Raw genomic sequence first — 20292 nt, forward strand, 5'->3', positions numbered from 1 at the left:
TAAAATAAATCCACGTTTTTGTATGGGTCGCCACTTATATATTTTTGATTAGGTACTGACATTGCCCGTTGTTTTCTTTTTTTAATTAATTTTTAAAGTCAGGAAATTAGAAGGGAAACAAAAGATATGGCGCGCTCAAGTACCTCGGCTGTAACATTAAATTTATAGCAAATATATACCAAAACTATATTTTTGCTATGATATGCACTATACAGGGTAACGATATACAAATTGAAATAGGTACTTATACATAAAAATTTGACATGTCTACGTTTTTTTTTTCTTCTGAGCCAACTTTAAAGTAAGTTTTTTTTTTAATTTATAAAACGATTATCAGATTACTCAATTTTCTGGCAGATGTTTATTTCTGCAACTCGCGAACGATTGTCTATCGTGGATTTTATATGGCATTAATTTTGATTTGTATTTTATGAGAGATAGATGACATGTGCGTGTAGTTCAGTCAAATTAAACATACTGTTTAGAATCTAACAACGTGTTTATTCATGCTTTCCCTTCGAAACCAGAGAACACAATTGTAATTTGCTTGCCCAAATTTGCACATATATATCTTACTCTCTGAGCATCGAGTCCAGCTGTGACGGTGACGGACAAACAGTCACACCGTCAGTCAGGCATTCCGATTTTGTCATTTTGGCTTCGGAACCCTAAAAAGTACCTGCGTCATTCACACATTCCAGATCGGGCATGGTGTAATAGTTCTATAGCTTTTACAATATCAGCATTACTGGCAAAAGCGAGCGGATGTTGCAAAGTAAAAAAAATAGGCCGTCATAGACGTCATAGATCACTTAAGGTTCAACCTTTTGTGTTCAGTTCAGCTATTAACGTTTGTGTTACAGCGTCATCGCTTTTTACAATTGCTTTTTGTTTCATTTTATTTATAGACCAACTAAAGTCTGATGAGAAGTCGTTCTAAAATTGTCTTGTGATTCTAACACTGAAAGCCTTTTTTAAATGGTAATACTTTCTTACGGTTCCATCGCCGAAAAGTGTTAACGGAACCCAAATAAGGTCGACAAAGAATAATGCAACAACGGTATTATTGAGTTCTTTTTTAAGCAACGCAAATTTCAAGACTCGCGTTATCTAGTGATAAAAACCTGAGCTACTTGGAAATAAAACGTAACATAGGGGATGTTCCGACCAATCGTATACGAGAAAAAAAAATAGATGCAATAATCCCATAGTTGCATTTACCCCACTTGACCTTACTACGCCTCTGCAGATATGGGGATATGGGATTAAATATGCTATAAACAAAAATTTATATTAATGATATAAAGAATAAACTTAATTTCTCGCACGCACCTAACCGTTTGGTAATCGTTTCGTTTCGAGTGGTTACATATATGTGTGTTTAATCAAACCAGAATTAACATTACACAGTTTTACACACCTTTCAGCGCCTATCAATAAGCTAAGCTTTGTAATACGGGGTGTATTTTTAACGTGATACAAGATATAAACATTGTTTTTTTTTAATCCGCAAGAGGGCACGTAGAGTCGGTCCAAGCTAATTCTGCAAGGAGTGTACAATGGCAAACTGTGGCCATGTCATAATTAATTTTTATTTATTTATTTAATTTTAGATGAAAAACTGACTTTGTTATATTCGAATTGGAGCAAAGTTAGTTTAGATGGATGTATATTTTGGATAAGTATACAACTAGCGCTCTTACTTGAAAAAACCGGCCAAGTGCGAGTTGGACTCGCGCACGAAGGGTTCCGTACCATTATAAAAACGGCAAAAAAAATATGTTTGTTGTATGGGAGCCCCCCTTAAAATTTATTTTATTCTGTTTTTAGTATTTGTTGTTATAGCGGCAACAGAAATACATAATCTGTAGAAATTTCAACTGGCTAACTATCGCGGTTCATGAGATACAGCCTGGTGACAGACGGACGGACAGCGAAGTCTCAGTAATAGGGTCCCGTTTGACCCTTTGGGTACGAAACTAAAATATAAAGCGACATTCAGCAATCATTTGATTGTCTGTAATGAGAACACTGTGTTAAACAAAAGACAAACAACATGTACAAGAATGGTTGCCGAAATTAATTTAAAATGTCCTTCTAGTCAGTTTCAAGCATAAATACCTTTTACCAATACCAACATTCTACCAACAACCATAGCAATCAAGCTACACAAAAACATGTTACAAGATCGGCATCTGCAGGTAAATATGAAGTTTCTAGAATTAAATATTATTGAGACAGGACTTGAAAAAAACATTGCCATACATAATTACTGAATAGTTTACTTGAAGACATCCGATACGAACCATATAGGCTTATTTTTCAAGGATAATTAAAATTATATTTATTAAATTCACTTCCATAACTAAGATTATAGAGCCTAGTACCTTAACATATACTTAGTAACTCCTAGTTTTCCTTAGATTTGCAGGGTTTCTATCAAAAAAAAATTTTGTTAAATCATTAATGAATAAATAATAATAAATGAATTAAATTTGGTTTTGAATCTTTTATAAAAATACATTCTGTATATTAAGTGCGTTTAAGTTTTCGGTGTTAGTCGCAAGTTTGGATTTTACGTGTAGTGACCGCATGGAGGCGCTAAATGGATTGAGTAAAATTAAATACGGAAGTACTCACGCTTATAAATTTGCAACCCTGAGCTGACTTTGTATCCTTCTAAAAGTTTAGTTCGTTTTATTTACAATTACCTACTAAAATGACTAGTTTAACTACTTAAGCTGGGATTATAGATATAAAAAAACCGGTCAGGTGCGAGTGCGTTTTACTCGCGCACCGAGGGTTCCGTACAAAGTTTGAATTATCTCGTGTAACTATAAAGGCGAAAGACTTTTGATCAGATGTACCTATACTAATAGTAGTAATAGTAATAAGCATAACTATGTACAGCGCCATCTACCGGCAAATTGTCTAACAAATTTGCGCGATGTAATGCACGTATGTTGGTTTTTCGAGGATAATTCTCTATCATGTGAACCGATACCAAAAAAATGTGCTTTTCTTTGAATATAGGTGTCTTTTTTTAGGTGTCTTAAAATTTATACTAATGTTAATATGTATTATGTAAAAATTTAATAACTTTTCTTCGGTAAACTTCCGAGATAAGGAGGAGGGGGATGGTATTTTTTTCATATTTTCCTCCATAAATCAATTTTCTTTACACAACGAAAAAAAAAATACTTTTTTTTTATTCCGCTGTGGCACCCGCTGTAAACACCGCACCGTACCAGCCCTTACCTAGCTGTCCAGCAATGTTTTAAGTTTGTTTTGGCTTGGCATCATGCAATAGCGTACACACCGCTGGGTATGCACTTTTTCTCGCTGCGGGCTGTTACTTAAACAATTTGGTGTATTCGCATCTGTACCCACCTTTTGTATGGCGGTGGTCACGTGGGGCGGGCACAGATGGGAATACACCAACAATTTCCATAGGGAGTACGCCGCCAGCGACATGTATGACATAATTATCGTGACAACATCATTTTGGCCAGGTTCTATGAATCATAAACCCGTCAGATTGTAGAATCAAATGGGGTGTTCGCTGCCAAAACCGCAGAATGGAAATCATCAATGTTTACAAACATTTATCGAAGACATTCACCTCTGTTTATTTTTAAGCGTCGAGTAGGTATTTATACTGTCTTATGATTCATTAATGGATTTCAAACGCTGGTAAAATTAGGACGGTTGCAAATTTTTTAGTCCGTTAATTTTAAGGGTGCATTCCTGAGCTTAAATTAAGGAACTTTCTCAAAGAAACCGGTGTTCTAATTAACTCCATTTTGGTGTTAATGAATGATTTATTTTTACCTGAATAGGCCCCTACGAGCGTATACACTTGCGTTAGGGTATTATGCATTTGCTGCTAAACGCAAGTATTGGCCTGATTCGAAGAATGATTAAGACACGTTTAAGATCTTTAAAAGATCGATAACTAAACGACATGTCAAAATTTACGTTTATTTCGATCAACGTTAAAGTGACATTGGTTGCCCGAATCGAGCTGCTTCTGTCAATTATACGACATACAAACGATATCTAAATGAGAACTTAACTAAACCAGAACTTATCGTTCTCGTATCATTCTTCGAATTGGGCCGTATGTACTATCTCAGGCAATCAATATTCGAATTGTCATTGATACGTCATAATTGACGACCAGTTTGGCCTAGTGGGTAGTGACCCTGCTTACGAAGCCGATGGTCCCGGGTTCAAATCCTGGTAAGGGCATTTATTCGTGTGATGAGCATGGATATTTGTTCCTGAGTCATGGGTGTTTTCTATGTATTTAAGTATTTATAAATATTTATATATTATATATATCGTTGTCTAAGTACCCTCAACACAAGCCTTATTGAGCTTACTGTGGGCCTTAGTCAATTTGTGTAATAATGTCCTATAATATTTATTTATTTATTTTTTTATTTAATTTTCCATTGTTTGGTGGATTTAAAATAGCTAATGTCCGTGTTACAACAACAGTATTAATTACTTTTTACGAAAATAAAATAAATAATTTGAATAAAAAAAAATAAAAAAGAACTATGCCATCTGTTTCCTTAAATGTACTTAGCCATACCCCAAGTTAGCTGAGTTAAAAAAACACCGTGTATTTGTTTGTACTAGACAATTTATATATTTTTTTGCATGCATTTTGCTTTTACAGCTACCTATTTAATCCCAATAGTTTGCAGTATTAAGACAGTAGGTACAGTCGACTTCATAATTGCACAATTGAATACATATTTATGAACTCGACTGTACCTATAAAAATGTTCTGTAATACTAAACTTTATTTCGAGTTTAATACATTTAATAGATTAATTATTAAAAGAAAGCTTCTTTCGGGTAAGTAGAACCCACATTGTGATGTATGTACATCCAACGGGACGTTGTCAAGGGATGAAACCTCCCTTCTAGATATTAAAAAATTGTACCTAGTCAACTGTAATCACAATCAAACCGAATTACCCCCTGAGAAGTATGTTTGCATTTTTCAACCGATTCTCGTTAAATTTATTGAGTTGGTTTTGTGGTATCGAAATAAATTATTGTTTTTCTTGGGATCTGGAATTTTTCAAAATGGCGCAGCCTTGGGAGTTTGCAAGGTCTACATCTTACAGATCTACTAGTTTATGTATTTTGGTATTCTTAATTTTGTAATGTATAAGAAAATACTTTTAATGAGCGCTGTGGCCGAAATATCATCGTCATTTTTAGGGTTCCGTAGCCAAATGGCAAAAAACGGAACCCTTATAGATTCGTCATGTCCGTCTGTCACTTTTTTCCGAAACTATAAGAGCTATACTGTTCAAACTTGGTAAGTAGATGTATTCTATGAACCGCATTAAGATGTTTACATAAAAATAGAAAAAAAAAACAATAAATTTTGGGGGCTCCCCATACTTAGAACTGAAACTCAAAAAATCTTTTTTCATTAAACCCATACGTGTGCGGTATCTAGGGATAGGTCTTTAAAAATGATATTGAGGTTTCTAATATCATTTTGCGCGAGAGACACTTCCAAAGGGGATAAATGTGTGTCCCCCCCCCCCCCCCCGTAACTTCTAAAATAACAGAATGAATGAAAATCATGAATGAAAATCATTTATTTCGAGCTAAAAACTCATATAGTGTTAGTACATACAACAATTATTATTTATCTACCTATATATCTAAGTTAGTACAATATAAACAAAACAATAAATACCTAAAACTACTTAACATAATCTATGTCGATGATGCGTTGGACCGTTGGGTTCATGCAGTTGGTTCCAACGCCTCATCAGTGGGCAGTCCACTCTGACGACAAATACGTTTAGGAGACTGTTGGTGCTACCCTGCAACCTATGCAATAGGGATGCCGCTCTTTTACGCATAATAGCGTAAAAGTCATCCGTACGGGCATCGGCGAACATCCCTGATGCACTGCAGTACCGAGGCAGACCCATCAGTATCCTAAACGCATTATTATATTGCACACGCAGCGCATTGTACGATCGCTGCGAGAAGCTGGTCCACAGGCTGCAAGCATAAAAAGACTGACAATAAGCTTTAAAAAGTGTAACCTTTACGTCATTGCTACACTTTGCAAACCTGCGCACCAGCATATTGCATCTGACCGTCAACGCCCTGCGCTCTCGTTCCAAATCAGGATCGTCATTAAGGCTTTCGGTGAGCCATTGACCCAGGTACTTAAACCGCTCTACTCTCCTCAGGGCGGTACCATTTAACTCAACCCTAGGAACTTCCTCTAGTTTCTTGTTGCCGGCCCTAGATACCGCACACGTATGGGTTTAATGAAAAAAGATTTTTTGAGTTTCAGTTCTAAGTATGGGGAGCCCCCAAAATTTATTGTTTTTTTTTTCTATTTTTATGTAAACATCTTAATGCGGTTCATAGAATACATCTACTTACCAAGTTTGAACAGTATAGCTCTTATAGTTTCGGAAAAAAGTGACAGACGGACATGACGAATCTATAAGGGTTCCGTTTTTTGCCATTTGGCTACGGAACCCTAAAAATGACGATGATATTTCGGCCACAGCGCTCATTAAAAGTATTTTCTTATACATTACAAAATTAAGAATACCAAAATACATAAACTAGTAGATCTGTAAGATGTAGACCTTGCAAACTTCCAAGGCTGCGCCATTTTGAAAAATTCCAGATCCCAAGAAAAACAATAATTTATTTCGATACCACAAAACCAACTCAATAAATTTAACGAGAATCGGTTGAAAAATGCAAACATACTTCTCAGGGGGTAATTCGGTTTGATTGTGATTACAGTTGACTAGGTACAATTTTTTAATATCTAGAAGGGAGGTTTCATCCCTTGACAACGTCCCGTTGGATGTACATACATCACAATGTGGGTTCTACTTACCCGAAAGAAGCTTTCTTTTAATAATTAATCTATTAAATGTATTAAACTCGAAATAAAGTTTAGTATTACAGAACATTTTTATAGGTACAGTCGAGTTCATAAATATGTATTCAATTGTGCAATTATGAAGTCGACTGTACCTACTGTCTTAATACTGCAAACTATTGGGATTAAATAGGTAGCTGTAAAAGCAAAATGCATGCAAAAAAATATATAAATTGTCTAGTACAAACAAATACACGGTGTTTTTTTAACTCAGCTAACTTGGGGTATGGCTAAGTACATTTAAGGAAACAGATGGCATAGTTCTTTTTTATTTTTTTTTATTCAAATTATTTATTTTATTTTCGTAAAAAGTAATTAATACTGTTGTTGTAACACGGACATTAGCTATTTTAAATCCACCAAACAATGGAAAATTAAATAAAAAAATAAATAAATAAATATTATAGGACATTATTACACAAATTGACTAAGGCCCACAGTAAGCTCAATAAGGCTTGTGTTGAGGGTACTTAGACAACGATATATATAATATATAAATATTTATAAATACTTAAATACATAGAAAACACCCATGACTCAGGAACAAATATCCATGCTCATCACACGAATAAATGCCCTTACCAGGATTTGAACCCGGGACCATCGGCTTCGTAAGCAGGGTCACTACCCACTAGGCCAAACTGGTCGTCAATTATGACGTATCAATGACAATTCGAATATTGATTGCCTGAGATAGTACATACGGCCCAATTCGAAGAATGATACGAGAACGATAAGTTCTGGTTTAGTTAAGTTCTCATTTAGATATCGTTTGTATGTCGTATAATTGACAGAAGCAGCTCGATTCGGGCAACCAATGTCACTTTAACGTTGATCGAAATAAACGTAAATTTTGACATGTCGTTTAGTTATCGATCTTTTAAAGATCTTAAACGTGTCTTAATCATTCTTCGAATCAGGCCAATACTTGCGTTTAGCAGCAAATGCATAATACCCTAACGCAAGTGTATACGCTCGTAGGGGCCTATTCAGGTAAAAATAAATCATTCGTTAACACCAAAATGGAGTTAATTAGAACACCGGTTTCTTTGAGAAAGTTCCTTAATTTAAGCTCAGGAATGCACCCTTAAAATTAACGGACTAAAAAATTTGCAACCGTCCTAATTTTTACCAGCGTTTGAAATCCATTAATGAATCATAAGACAGTATAAATACCTACTCGACGCTTAAAAATAAACAGAGGTGAATGTCTTCGATAAATGTTTGTAAACATTGATGATTTCCATTCTGCGGTTTTGGCAGCGAACACCCCATTTGATTCTACAATCTGACGGGTTTATGATTCATAGAACCTGGCCAAAATGATGTTGTCACGATAATTATGTCATACATGTCGCTGGCGGCGTACTCCCTATGGAAATTGTTGGTGTATTCCCATCTGTGCCCGCCCCACGTGACCACCGCCATACAAAAGGTGGGTACAGATTTACAATTACCTACTAAAATGACTAGTTTAACTACTTAAGCTGGGATTATAGATATAAAAAAACCGGTCAGGTGCGAGTGCGTTTTACTCGCGCACCGAGGGTTCCGTACAAAGTTTGAATTATCTCGTGTAACTATAAAGGCGAAAGACAAGCATACGGCCCGCCTGATTGTAAGCACTCTCCGTAGCCTATGTACGCCTGTAACTCCAGAGGAGTTACATGCGCGTTGCCGACCCTAACACTCCGCACCCTCGTTGAGCTCTGGCAACCTTACTCACCGACAGAAACACAACACTATGAGTAGGGTCTAGTGCTATTTGGCTGCGGTTTTCTGTAAGGTGGAGGTCTGGATCTGGAGGTACTTCGCCAGTGTCTCTGCTCTAGATCTGGAATGACATCCGTTGTGCTGTGCCCTACTAAACAAAGCGAGATGACTTTCACAATGCCCATACCTCTCTTTCGGACTCACTTAACCCTTTCTTAACCCGAAAATAATAGGACTTTTGACTTTTATTTTTACGTGATATGTTTTATAGACAGCGTTTTCACGAGTTAAAATACTGTTTCGTTTACCTGCCGTGAGTACAGCCCCATGCCCGTGTTGACGCACGGTGGTTGTGCGAAATCGCGGCGATCTTAAAAGACGCCGCCATCATTGTTTGACTATGACCCGATGAGAATCAATATCCTGGTTTATGTATTGTTTTTGAATCATGCTTTTTACGATCACACAATACAATACACACTAGTACCGTAGTTAACTGTGTCAAATGTCCATTATAGACCTTAATGCATTGAGATAAGGTCGACTAAGAAGTTAAGTGTGCCGCTGTTAGTACTAGGACACTACTGGAGTCATCGCCTTCTGTGCCACTTTGTTTACAAGCATTTCTCTAGGTTTAAGATATTTCAATTACTGGTGCGTTCAATAATCTTAATGACATGAGACTATAACAACTATTAACAAGACTTAATTAATATTTACAAAATATGGGTGGTCAGAACAATAAATTAATGTCAAATGGTACAATACAATACAGAAATATAAGAGAAAGACATTTGTCTAAACGAAAACGAACGAACGAACGGACGTAATTAATATAGGTTTAGTTAATAAAGATTATTATCATTAATAAAGTCATGTACAGAATAATAGGACTTCCTTAAAAGAAACGCTTTAACTCTTGCATTAAAAATACAACAGTCTACTATAGATTTCAACTCGATCGTTAATTTATTCAATAATTGAATAGCCTGGACACAATCAGCATGCTTTGGCATATTGAACTTGGCTATCATTTTATTGGGCATGTATTTTCTTCTTGACAAGAGCCTGCTAAATAGGGGTTGGTCTTTAATACAATTTAAATACTGGGGTGGTGTGGGATATTCAACTCAAATTCTTAGAATTTCACTTGTCCAAAAATACTTAGATCAGGCATAAAACTTACTTAAACTTCCAAATATAATACTCGTACCTCCTAACTCCTGCCTAAATTTATTTGTACACAAATAAGTTGCTTATGACTTAATTGTTGTTTTAACAATCGTCTGCGTCACTTGAGCTAATTGATTTATGACAACATCGGTTAGAACAGACTGTGTATTAGGTACTCAGTTTACAGCAAACACATGGTGTTTGTTGGCGCCGGCGATGTAACCGTCATAATGCTGGAGCCGATTTTTGAATTTCTATCGCTTGATCTCGTGTTCTTCCTTTAGAAATATCTCCCCTACTAGGTATTTATATTCTACTAATATAATTGAAAACGAGCGGTCAATATCACTAGATTCCTAATTTCTAAGTATCGCTCGTATTTAAAAAATAGCATTTCGCCGTATTCATTACATTAACTTTGGCTTTAATAGATTAATGAAATTTTTGACAAACACAATATAAAAATAATGTGCAATCTACTACTACTACTACTAACCGTCGACTGTAATGGTTGAATTAAGATTTCGTATACCAAACTGTAATTGGATACTTTTCATTTATGAGCTCCCAACTCAACTATAATATTCATTTCGAAACAGTTTAGTCAACTATAATGAATTGGACCAATCACAGCTCGCCGTGGTCAAGAGGACGAAACAAAACAATAGCTCAAATTAATTATTTATTTTAGGTTGTATAGTAGAAACAATTGCTTCATAAGTCATAAACGCACATGTGACACCCTTAATATAGCAACATCCATAGACTTCGAAAACCGCTTACCATTGCTTGTTAGTCTCCATAGGCAACGGTGGCCAAAATCGAGAAAACCTGTCTAAAAAGTAGCAAGGAGCAAGTACCAAGGCCTCATGAGTTACGAGAAGGTGTCGTTGACCACCCCGCCAGGTCCCGGCGGCCGGGGCGCGTACGAGTATTATGAAGGTATCGCGGCTGCTCGCGTATTTTAAATAGCTGTATACTTTTGGCTTGTTTACGATTTTATTCGTTTAAAGTATTATTTATATTGACTGGTAGAAAAAGTATTGTATACAATAGTGATATAATCAAGCTTTTCAATCTCGTACCTCACTTTGGCAACTCAGCAAGCTTCGTTGCCAAAACACGGTACTCGACTGAAAAGCTCTCTATTATATCACGATTGTATAAAATACTATAGAATGCCAAATAATATTCTGGGCCAGTGAACCATAACACTAAATATAAATAGAGACAGGTATTTAAATAGTTGGGAAAAAATCTTAGGAAAGTATTATCAAACAAATATAAATATAGTACTTCATATTTGATTCACACAACAGCTTTAACACCATCCAGATCCAGTCATCCGGAATAAAATAGTATTTATTTCGTCGAAGTTATGTTTTTCTACCGGGCACCCGCTAATGGCAATATGTACAACTTAAAAACAAGGGATTTTTTTGTCAGAATTTTTATATACTACATTTCAGGGGTCGTTACCGCACTTAAAAAATTACATTGGTTTATTGTTAGTGGGCGTCTGGGCGATATATATATATATATATATATAAGATATTGTTTTTATTCGTAATGATTTGGACGACACGGTCAATCAAACATAACTGAGTTTCTCTGTAAGAAAAGATTTATTGAATTAATCTACAAGTACCTAAGTTATTCACAAACAGTACAAGTTAAACAGTAACAAAAATAAACTTTACCTGTAAGAAAAGAAACGACATTTAATGTTATTAATCACAATGTCGATTCTCAAATCACTATTAGCTTTTATTAAATATTGGTTATTAAATTTATTTTGTCATGACGATGATATGACAGCAGTTCTAGGTTATAATCTACCATAGATTATATAAGCCGTTTATGCCGCGATCTGCCAGTGACTGATGCGCGGAATAATTTAAATGAAAGAAAATTATATTTTTCTTTACATCTCCCCCTCCCAGTGAAGATAGAAGATAACTATTTACTCATCTTCATCATGCATGTCAAGCGAAGGGGCTGGAGTTAGTTTAGAGACGTGGAAAAAGTTTGACTCTGATTTCCTATGGTCAGTGCTTATCCTGTAGATTGAGTTTGATATTTTCCCAATGATTTTATAGGGTCCGATTCTCAATTCGTCAAGCTTTTTCCTATTGAGTTTGTTTCCATTGTCCACGAAAACAGTATCACCAACTTCAAAGTCTATATGTTTTCGATTTTTATCATAAATCGTCTTGTTGTACTTGTGTGATTTTAATGTATTCTCCATAGCTTTTTTCCTGTCTTGGGTCAAATCATAGTCGGTCTTCTGAAGTTTCAGCTCATTTGGCAGAATTGTGACATCGGTGCCATTTAGAAGATACTTTGGAGCAAATCCAGTGACAGTGTGCTCAGTTTCATTGTAGTTTTTTACACAGTTCTGTGCTATGGTTGTCCACGCTATTTTAGCGTCACTTTCGTTTATCTTGCATCTGATTTTATTAACTAATGTTTGATTTAATCTCTCGTTTAGACCATTTGAGAAGGGTGAGTCTACAGCAGTGAAAATAATTGGAATATTTTTTTCATCCAGGAATGCCTTGAAGTCTCTAGAGTTGATACCAGGGTATTGGTCTGACAGGATCATGCCAATGTCGTTTTCCTCCGCACAGTTTCTCACTAGTTTAATGAAATCATTTGCATTCTGTGTACTTGACGTCATGATGTAAGCGTACCTAGTGAAATGATCTGATAACAGGTGCAAATATTTCTTGGTCGACCTCGAACCCCCAAATCCTCCAATTGTATCTATGGAGCAGATTTCGAATGGTTTTGTGGCAGGACCCAAGTGAGACATCAATCCATATTTGTTCTGTCCTCTTGATTTGTTTTTCAAACATACTATACAATTTTTACAGATTTTTTTTATGTTTTTTGATAAGTTTTCTGCTGTGTACCACAAGCTAATCATTCTCTGCATTTGTGTGATGCCTATGTGGCCTAGATCTGCATGTACATTTTTTATAAATTTTAAACTGAATTGCTCTGATAATATTATTTTCTCTCTTTCTTTAACTTTCTTGTAATAGACATTGTTTCTTGTTATTAATTTGTCTCTCCTGCTCTGTATATTGACATTGTTAACTTGGTCTATTAAGATATCTTGTAGGGTTATCATATTAACTACTTTTAATTGTTCATCCAGGTTTTCATTTACTTCTAGGACTGGGTTTCTGCTTAAGCAATCTGCTTCGACGTTGTATTTTCCTGGTGAATATTTAACTTGGAAATCATATTGTGACAGGTAGTACGTTAGATCGCCTAATTCCTCATCCGTTCTTGACTTTATATTCATATTCTCCAAAGGCTTGTGATCAGAAAAGACAGTAAATTTCCTACCTATCAGCAGATGCTGCCAATATTTTACACATTCTTTAATTGCCAGGCATTCTAGGTATATAGCTTTCTTCCTTTTTTGAACTTCATTTAGTTTTTTTGAGAAGTATGCCACCGGTTTTTCTTCATTGTTTTCTTGTGGCTGTTTAAGGACTGCTCCTACTCCTAGTATACTAGCATCTGTGTATATGTGTATAGGTAACTTTGGGTCAAAAATGGTCAGTATTGGATGAGAACATAATATTTGTTTCATTTCATCAAATGATTCTTGGCATGCCTCAGTCCAGTTAAAGGTTTGTCCTTTTCTCAAAAGGTTATGTAATGGTTCCAGTTTGATTGCTATTTGTGGCACATACTTATGATAAAAGTTTATTTTCCCTAAGAATTGCCTCACATTTTTCCTTGTTTTTGGAGTTGGAAAGTTTTTTATTGATATTAGATTGTCTTTCAAGGGTCTTACCGAATTATTTTGTATTATATGGCCCAAGTACTTAACTGAGTTGGCTGCAAACATACATTTGGAAAACTTCAATTTTAAGCCTTCGCTTACAATCGCTTGAAATAGCTGTTCCAGATGTTGGACGTGGTCTGAGAACGATTTTGAGAAAATTAATATGTCATCAATGTAACAAACCGTGAAATCTCCCAACTTATGTTTCCGAATTATATTGCACATTATTCTTTGAAATATGGCCGGTGACGTCTTTAAGCCAAATGGCAAGCAAGTCCACTGAAAGTGCCCCTCTTGAGTGACGAAAGCTGTCTTGTGCCTGTCTGTAAGACGCAGAGGTATTGACCAAAATGCTGAATTCAAATCCAGTGTAGAGAAGAACTTGCAATCTCTAGTTTTTATTATTAGATCCTCAATAAGCGGGAATGGCTGAGACTGTGGAACAACGATTTTATTAAGGTCTCGAAAGTCTATGCAAAGTCTTGACTTTTTGTTTTCATCTCTTTTATAAGCCAATGTAACTGGAGCTGCGAACGGACTATATGATTCTTCTATTATTTTTTTTCCCAATAGTTTTCCAATTTGTGTTTCAATCTCCTGTTTGTCTTCAATTGTGCAACGATATGGCCTTTTACTGCAATATTTGTCTATCGATAAGTCAATGTGTGCTTCATAATCCTTTGCAACTCCAACATCATATTTGTCTTTTGCAAATACAGATTTATTTTTCAATATTAAGTCATCAATCACTGTCCGCTGTTGACAGTCTAGATGATTTATGCTAATTTCGAAGTTCTCTTCACTGAAGTACTCGTTGAAGTTTATTAATTTATCAGAAATGATTTCCTTAGAAATATCAATATCCGACTCACTTGTTTCCTTAGAAACTATTTCACTATGTTGTAAAGGAACATTTTGGCTGATTACTAAATTTTCGTCTTGACAGAAGTAAAACGCTTTTATACAGTCCAATCCGATTAAGAAATCATAAGTGAAATTGTCATTCTCCATAACAAAAATATTCATTGTTTTTTCCACATCAAAAATTTTCACATGAAGTGTAACCATGCCATTTGCCTTTCCAACGCCGCTAATTGTTTTTAAATTAGTATTGTTAAAGTAACCTAATTCTTTGTTCTTTATTTTCAATAACTTAGCATTTATCAATGACACATTCGAGCCAGAGTCATACATTCCAAGTAACTGAACTTTTTTATTCAATACCAATTTTATTTTAATTAACGGCGGCACTATTAGTTTTTTGGTTCATCACACTGCAGTTCACATTCCAATTCTGAATTGTTGACGTGCTTTATTTGTTTATTATTTTTATCTTTTCCATTATTCGATTTTGTCTTGAACCAACAGGAATCTTCTGAATGATAGCGCACACCTTTTTGTAAACTTTCACAAATACTACACTTTTCCTTTACTTGCTTAGTATCTTCTTTCTTTTTTATAAACTTCTTCTTTGCAACCAAATGTTCTAACTTGCCAAGTTCATTAAATAGTTCTTTTGTTTGTACAATTTCTTCCTTGTTGATTCTATCCGTTATGTAATCTGGTAAACCGGCAGCAATTATATCAATCAAAGTGCCATGATCAATCGTCTTCCTTACTTCTAAAAGAAGTTTTTCTTTTTTTATGGCATATTCTAATAAAGAGCCTGATTGGTACCTGTAAAATAAAGCATACTTGCTTGCGTTCCAACCTTTATTGGCATAGGTTTGCAAAAAGTTTGATTTCCACTCAGACCACTCCGATTGTAAACTATACTTTATCATCATAGAAGAGTACCAGTCAGCGCCTGATTTGTCAAGAAATAATCTGAAGATTTCAATTTTTTCCTCATCCTTTTCAATATTAAACCTCGCACACTCCTTTTCAAATGTTTCCATCCAGTGACATGCACTTGCACTTCTTCCATCAAATTTTTCGATCACAAACCTGTCGGCTAACTTCTTTATACTTTGTTTTTCTTTATTTTGTTGACTTTCAATTAACTTTTCCAAAATTTTCGTTAAAGGATCTTCTAAATCTCTTGTTTTCCCAATAGTTGACTGTCCTTGGGTAATTTCCTCAAGAAATTGGTCCTGGAAAATCATATTTTCATCCTCATCACAGTATGTTTGTAAAAGTTCCTCTGTCATTTTTATCCATACATTTCTGGTTTGATGCCTTTTCTTCAATGTATTTCTCAGTGTATTGAAAGCCTTAGATGCTTGAACATGTTTGTGAAACTGTACAGCTTGAAATTCCTCCGGGATCAGGTAAGTCTTGTCATCTTGTGTAGCAATTGAGGTTATAGCGATGTAGTTAGACTTTCCGTCATTTGTTGATTTCACTTGAAACGTAAACTTTAACTTTTCCATTTTTCTGACAATAAATGTCGTTTTATAAGATATTGTTTTTATTCGTAATGATTTGGACGACACGGTCAATCAAACATAACTGAGTTTCTCTGTAAGAAAAGATTTATTGAATTAATCTACAAGTACCTAAGTTATTCACAAACAGTACAAGTTAAACAGTAACAAAAATAAACTTTACCTGTAAGAAAAGAAACGACATTTAATGTTATTAATCACAATGTCGATTCTCAAATCACTATTAGCTTTTATTAAATATTGGTTATTAAATTTATTTTGTCATGACGATGATATGACAGCAGTTCTAGGTTATAATCTACCATAGATTATATAAGCCGTTTATGCCGCGATCTGCCAGTGACTGATGCGCGGAATAATTTAAATGAAAGAAAATTATATTTTTCTTTACATATATATTACATTAAGCGGGTGCCCCGTAGAAAATATAGGTAATTTCTACGAAATATATAACATACACAACATAACATATACATTTGTCACGGATTTAGGTATGCAGGTTTCCTCACGGTGTTTCCCTTCAATACCCTTTGAAGAAAAGGGCTGAAGAATGAAATTATTGTTTCGTTAGTTCCGTTCCGCTACCTTCGGATTGAAAGCCCCACGTCTTATTACCACCATATATGATTGTCTAAACAAAATATAACCTAACAAAATCGACGATCTCTTTTATAAACCAGACACGACTCACCAAAACAAAGTCGTGGGACATCAAATGCATATAAAACGATTATGAAAGCACATAACATAAGATTACGTACGCACCCTGTGAACCGGCTCGGCGGCGAGCCTTGCTAAATGCACTTCTGGATCACCTAGCAACAGAGTACCTATATGGTCCCAAACTTCAACTACTAATCCATGTCTTGCCTTACTTTAAGAGACTTTTAACATCTCTTATATGTAAGAAGCAATGGACAAGAAACACTGTTTAAATGTTCATATTAGGAACTAGGACAACTTCCCATGGTACCAGCCAGGCCTTTGCTCCGGAAATGCCAAACAAATGCAGTCCGAAGACGCCTTAGAAAAGGGCAACAACTCACAGTGTTGCTCTGTCTGCGCAGTAAAAAAGGAAGGAGAAGGAGGATGGGTGGGAGGATTGGGAGTGGTACATGGTACGGGGTGGCGCGTGACACATGTCCGGAAACCCGTGGAATACCACGCCGTCGTCGTCGCACGTTCTCAAAAAACAAGGACGTCAACAACTGACTATAGGCGGCTGTTACTACACCGCTATATTAAGCCAAAAGACCGTATCTGACGATAAAACTAGTAGTGGAGTTGACTTTTTAGTTCCGAATTGCAAAAAAGCTTACGTACTACGCCCGGACTTAAGAGCTACAATGAGACTGAAGAATTCTAGGGATCAGATTCCAATGTTTCATACAGAACCTGGTGACTCATTCATTAAGTACATTGACGCATTGTAAGACCCCTAATAACGGATGTCTTTCGTTTAGAAATAAAGGTTTCTGTTTGGAAATTAGCTAAAAACAAATCTTCACTTGGACCTCAAAACAAATCAAATGACCACTCATTCATTTAAATCAGTTTAGCAGAACTACTACTACTGAAGAACATGAAAAAAGCGGCCAAGTGCGAGTCGGACTCGCCCATGAAGGGTTCCGTACCATTTATGACGTATTAAAAAAACTACTTACTAGATCTGGTTCAAACCAATTTTCGGTGGAAGTTAGCATGGTAATGTATATCATATATTTTTTTTAGATTTTTCATTCTGTTATTTTAGAAGTTACAGGGGGGGGGGACACTTTTTTTCACTTTGGAAGTGTCTCTCGCGCAAACTATTCAGTTTAGAAAAAAATTATATTAGAAACCTAAATATCATTTTTGAAGACCTATCCGTAGATACCCCACACGTATGGGTTTGATGAAAAAATTTTTTTTTTTTTTAATTTTATGACGTATTAAAAAAAACTACTCACTAGATCTCGTTCAAACCAATTTTCGGTGGAAGTTTGCATAGGAATGTATATCATATTATTTTTTTTTGATTTTTCATTCTGTTATTTTAGAAGTTACGGGGGGGGGGGGGGGGGCAGACATTTTTTCACTTTGGAAGTGTCTCTCGCGCAAACTATTCAGTTTAGAAAAAAATGATATTAGAAACCTAAATATCATTTTTGAAGACCTATCCATAGATACCCCACACGTATGATTTTAATGATTTTTTTTTTTTTAAGACGTATTTAAAAAAAAACTACTTACTAGATCTCGTTCGAACCAATTTTCGGTGGAAGTTTGCATAGCAATGTATATCATATATTTTTTTTAGATTTTTCATTTAGCAAGGCTCGCCGCCGAGCCGGTTCACAGGGTGCGTACGTAATCTTATGTTATGTGCTTTCATAATCGTTTTATATGCATTTGATGTCCCACGACTTTGTTTTGGTGAGTCGTGTCTGGTTTATAAAAGAGATCGTCGATTTTGTTAGGTTATATTTTGTTTAGACAATCATATATGGTGGTAATAAGACGTGGGGCTTTCAATCCGGAGGTAGCGGAACGGAACTAACGAAACAATAATTTCATTCTTCAGCCCTTTTCTTCAAAGGGTATTGAAGGGAAACACCGTGAGGAAACCTGCATACCTAAATCCGTGACAAATGTATATGTTATGTTGTGTATGTTATATATTTCGTAGAAATTACCTATATTTTCTACGGGGCACCCGCTTAATGTAATATATATATATATATATCGCCCAGACGCCCACTAACAATAAACCAATGTAATTTTTTAAGTGCGGTAACGACCCCTGAAATGTAGTATATAAAAATTCTGACAAAAAAATCCCTTGTTTTTAAGTTGTACATATTGCCATAAGCGGGTGCCCGGTAGAAAAACATAACTTCGACGAAATAAAGACTATTTTATTCCGGATGACTGGATCTGGATGGTGTTAAAGCTGTTGTGTGAATCAAATATGAAGTACTATATTTATATTTGTTTGATAATACTTTCCTAAGATTTTTTCCCAACTATTTAAATACCTGTCTCTATTTATATTTACTGTTATGGTTCACTGGCCCAGAATATTATTTGGCATTCTATAGTATTTTATACAATCGTGATATAATAGAGAGCTTTTCAGTCGAGTACCGTGTTTTGGCAACGAAGCTTGCTGAGTTGCCAAAGTGAGGTACGAGATTGAAAAGCTTGATTATATCACTATTGTATACAATACTTTTTCTACCAGTCAATATAAATAATACTTTAAACGAATAAAATCGTAAACAAGCCAAAAGTATACAGCTATTTAAAATACGCGAGCAGCCGCGATACCTTCATAATACTCGTACGCGCCCCGGCCGCCGGGACCTGGCGGGGTGGTCAACGACACCTTCTCGTAACTCATGAGGCCTTGGTACTTGCTCCTTGCTACTTTTTAGACAGGTTTTCTCGATTTTGGCCACCGTTGCCTATGGAGACTAACAAGCAATGGTAAGCGGTTTTCGAAGTCTATGGATGTTGCTATATTAAGGGTGTCACATGTGCGTTTATGACTTATGAAGCAATTGTTTCTACTATACAACCTAAAATAAATAATTAATTTGTGCTATTGTTTTGTTTCGTCCTCTTGACCACGGCGAGCTGTGATTGGTCCAATTCATTATAGTTGACTAAACTGTTTCGAAATGAATATTATAGTTGAGTTGGGAGCTCATAAATGAAAAGTATCCAATTACAGTTTGGTATACGAAATCTTAATTCAACCATTACAGTCGACGGTTAGTAGTAGTAGTAGTAGATTGCACATTAAATTTATATTATGTTTGTCAAAAATTTCATTAATCTATTAAAGCCAAAGTTAATGTAATGAATACGGCGAAATGCTATTTTTTAAATACGAGCGATACTTAGAAATTAGGAATCTAGTGATATTGACCGCTCGTTTTCAATTATATTAGTAGAATATAAATACCTAGTAGGGGAGATATTTCTAAAGGAAGAACACGAGATCAAGCGATAGAAATTCAAAAATCGGCTCCAGCTTTATGACGGTTACATCGCCGGCGCCAACAAACACCATGTGTTTGCTGTAAACTGAGTAATACACAGTCTGTTCTAACCGATGTTGTCATAAATCAATTAGCTCAAGTGACGCAGACGATTGTTAAAACAACAATTAAGTCATAAGCAACTTATTTGTGTACAAATAAATTTAGGCAGGAGTTAGGAGGTACGAGTATTATATTTGGAAGTTTAAGTAAGTTTTATGCCTGATCTAAGTA

The 20292-nt window shown here is 35.4% G+C and overlaps 1 protein-coding gene across 1 annotated transcript; it reads right to left on the reverse strand.

Annotated features, from left to right (window-relative positions):
- Window positions 1-14739: 14739 nt before the first annotated feature.
- Window positions 14740-16428, reverse strand: LOC133523729 (uncharacterized). Its single transcript, XM_061859420.1, has 2 exons — window positions 16197-16428; window positions 14740-16107 (listed from the first exon to the last, which is right to left on the reverse strand). Exon 2 carries the CDS (start codon window positions 16016-16018, stop codon window positions 14900-14902), a length of 1119 nt encoding a protein of 372 aa, XP_061715404.1. The 5' UTR covers window positions 16019-16107; window positions 16197-16428; the 3' UTR covers window positions 14740-14899.
- Between the last annotated feature and the right edge of the window lie 3864 nt (window positions 16429-20292).

This window comes from Cydia pomonella, chromosome 12 (genome assembly GCF_033807575.1).
Source record: "Cydia pomonella isolate Wapato2018A chromosome 12, ilCydPomo1, whole genome shotgun sequence".
Classification (NCBI taxonomy): domain Eukaryota; kingdom Metazoa; phylum Arthropoda; class Insecta; order Lepidoptera; family Tortricidae; genus Cydia; species Cydia pomonella.

Coding starts and splice junctions, on each gene's coding strand:
- LOC133523729 (XM_061859420.1), bottom strand. CDS start 16,018: ATGGAAAAGTTAAAGTTTACGTTTCAAGTGAAATCAACAAATGACGGA.